Here is a 1,299-nt window from a genome sequence, read left to right as displayed (position 1 = left end):
TTAATAAAAACATTGATACACCCCTGAAAGTTATCATATTACTCATTGATACTTTTTTCTGGAAAAACATATATAGATATATATATATATATATATATATATATTATAGGAATCTAAAAACTGTTAATTTTTTTTCATCTACGTATTTTGTTCATTTTGCTAAATAATTTTAATTTTGCAAAGTTTTTTTATCCTTCTATATTTTCTAAAATTTTGACATTTTTGTCTCAAATTTTTTTTACCTTTAAAAAATATTGAGACACCAAAAATAAAGCTCACTTCTTATTATCACTTTTGTTTACTAAAAGTTAGGGATTGATACACATCCCCTGGAATATAGAACCAACGTATAAGAGTAATATTATCTAAAAAGGTAAAAATATAAACACAAATACGGAATGTTTTGACGTATGATTTCTTATTAAAAAGGGAGCACGAGCATCAATTCCCAGACAGCTATAAATTGGAACATGGACATGTGCATGCCCACACAAAAAGACACACGCAACTACAAAATATTAGATTAAAAAAAAAAATTCAGAGATGGAGCAACAGAAAAGGATGGTCCTCATGGCCGCGCTCGTGGCAGCCCTACTGATGTTGTCTGCGTGCGTGACGGCGACCAACGAACTAGAGAGCAAGAAAGCGGCGTCAGCCCCATCTCCGCTGTCGGAGGAAGCAATCCTGCCGAATCCGGATAAGTGCTGGGAAGCTCTCAAATCGGTTCCGGGATGCGCGGACGCGATCGTGCACTTCAATCTCGGGAAGCTGACGAAGGATTGCTGCATCACCATCGTCGATATCACCGACGATTGCTTAGGCCTTATCACCGGCAACTTCTACACCAAACTTATCCTCAAGACCGCATGCCAAGCCCTTTAATCAATCAACTATTTCACTTGTATTCCGCATAATTGTATTCATTCTAGGAATAACCTTCCGCCCACATGTATCCAATCTGTTATTTATTATATATGAATCAAGTTGATAAACACAAATATATCTTCTTCACTCTATTTCTATTCATGACAATTAATCTTTATATTTAGAAAGAAAGAGGGCACCCACCTGAGTCTCACGGCAACCGCGACGTACCAAAGTCATTAAACTGTATATTAGTTTCGACCACTCTTTATGATGTTCTCTTGATTACATTTTTTCTCCGCGACTTGCTTAATCAATCCACGAGGTCCAAAGTCACGATATATATTGTAGTGGTGAGACCGGTTAATCGCGTGCAAGATCGAAGAACGTCTTCGACAGCCCTGGTATTGCGACTGCCGAACACTAACCAGAATC

General features: G+C 37.3%; 1 protein-coding gene across 1 annotated transcript; it reads left to right on the top strand.

Moving 5' to 3' along the window:
* The first annotated feature begins 543 nt into the window (after positions 1–543).
* On the top strand, positions 544–882 carry LOC104817591. The gene has a single exon (XM_010546841.1). It carries the CDS (start codon positions 544–546, stop codon positions 880–882), a length of 339 nt encoding a protein of 112 aa, XP_010545143.1.
* Positions 883–1,299: the final 417 nt, after the last annotated feature.

The sequence above is a fragment of the Tarenaya hassleriana genome, unplaced genomic scaffold (genome assembly GCF_000463585.1).
Source record: "Tarenaya hassleriana unplaced genomic scaffold, ASM46358v1 Cleome27, whole genome shotgun sequence".
In the NCBI taxonomy this organism is placed as follows: Eukaryota; Viridiplantae; Streptophyta; class Magnoliopsida; order Brassicales; family Cleomaceae; genus Tarenaya; species Tarenaya hassleriana.
The sequence above is the reverse complement of the archived record's forward strand: the minus strand, read 5'-3'. Positions and strand labels throughout refer to the sequence as shown.

What these genes read in the sequence shown, in the direction of transcription:
- LOC104817591 (XM_010546841.1), top strand. Translation starts at nt 544, where the DNA reads ATGGAGCAACAGAAAAGGATGGTCCTCATGGCCGCGCTCGTGGCAGCC.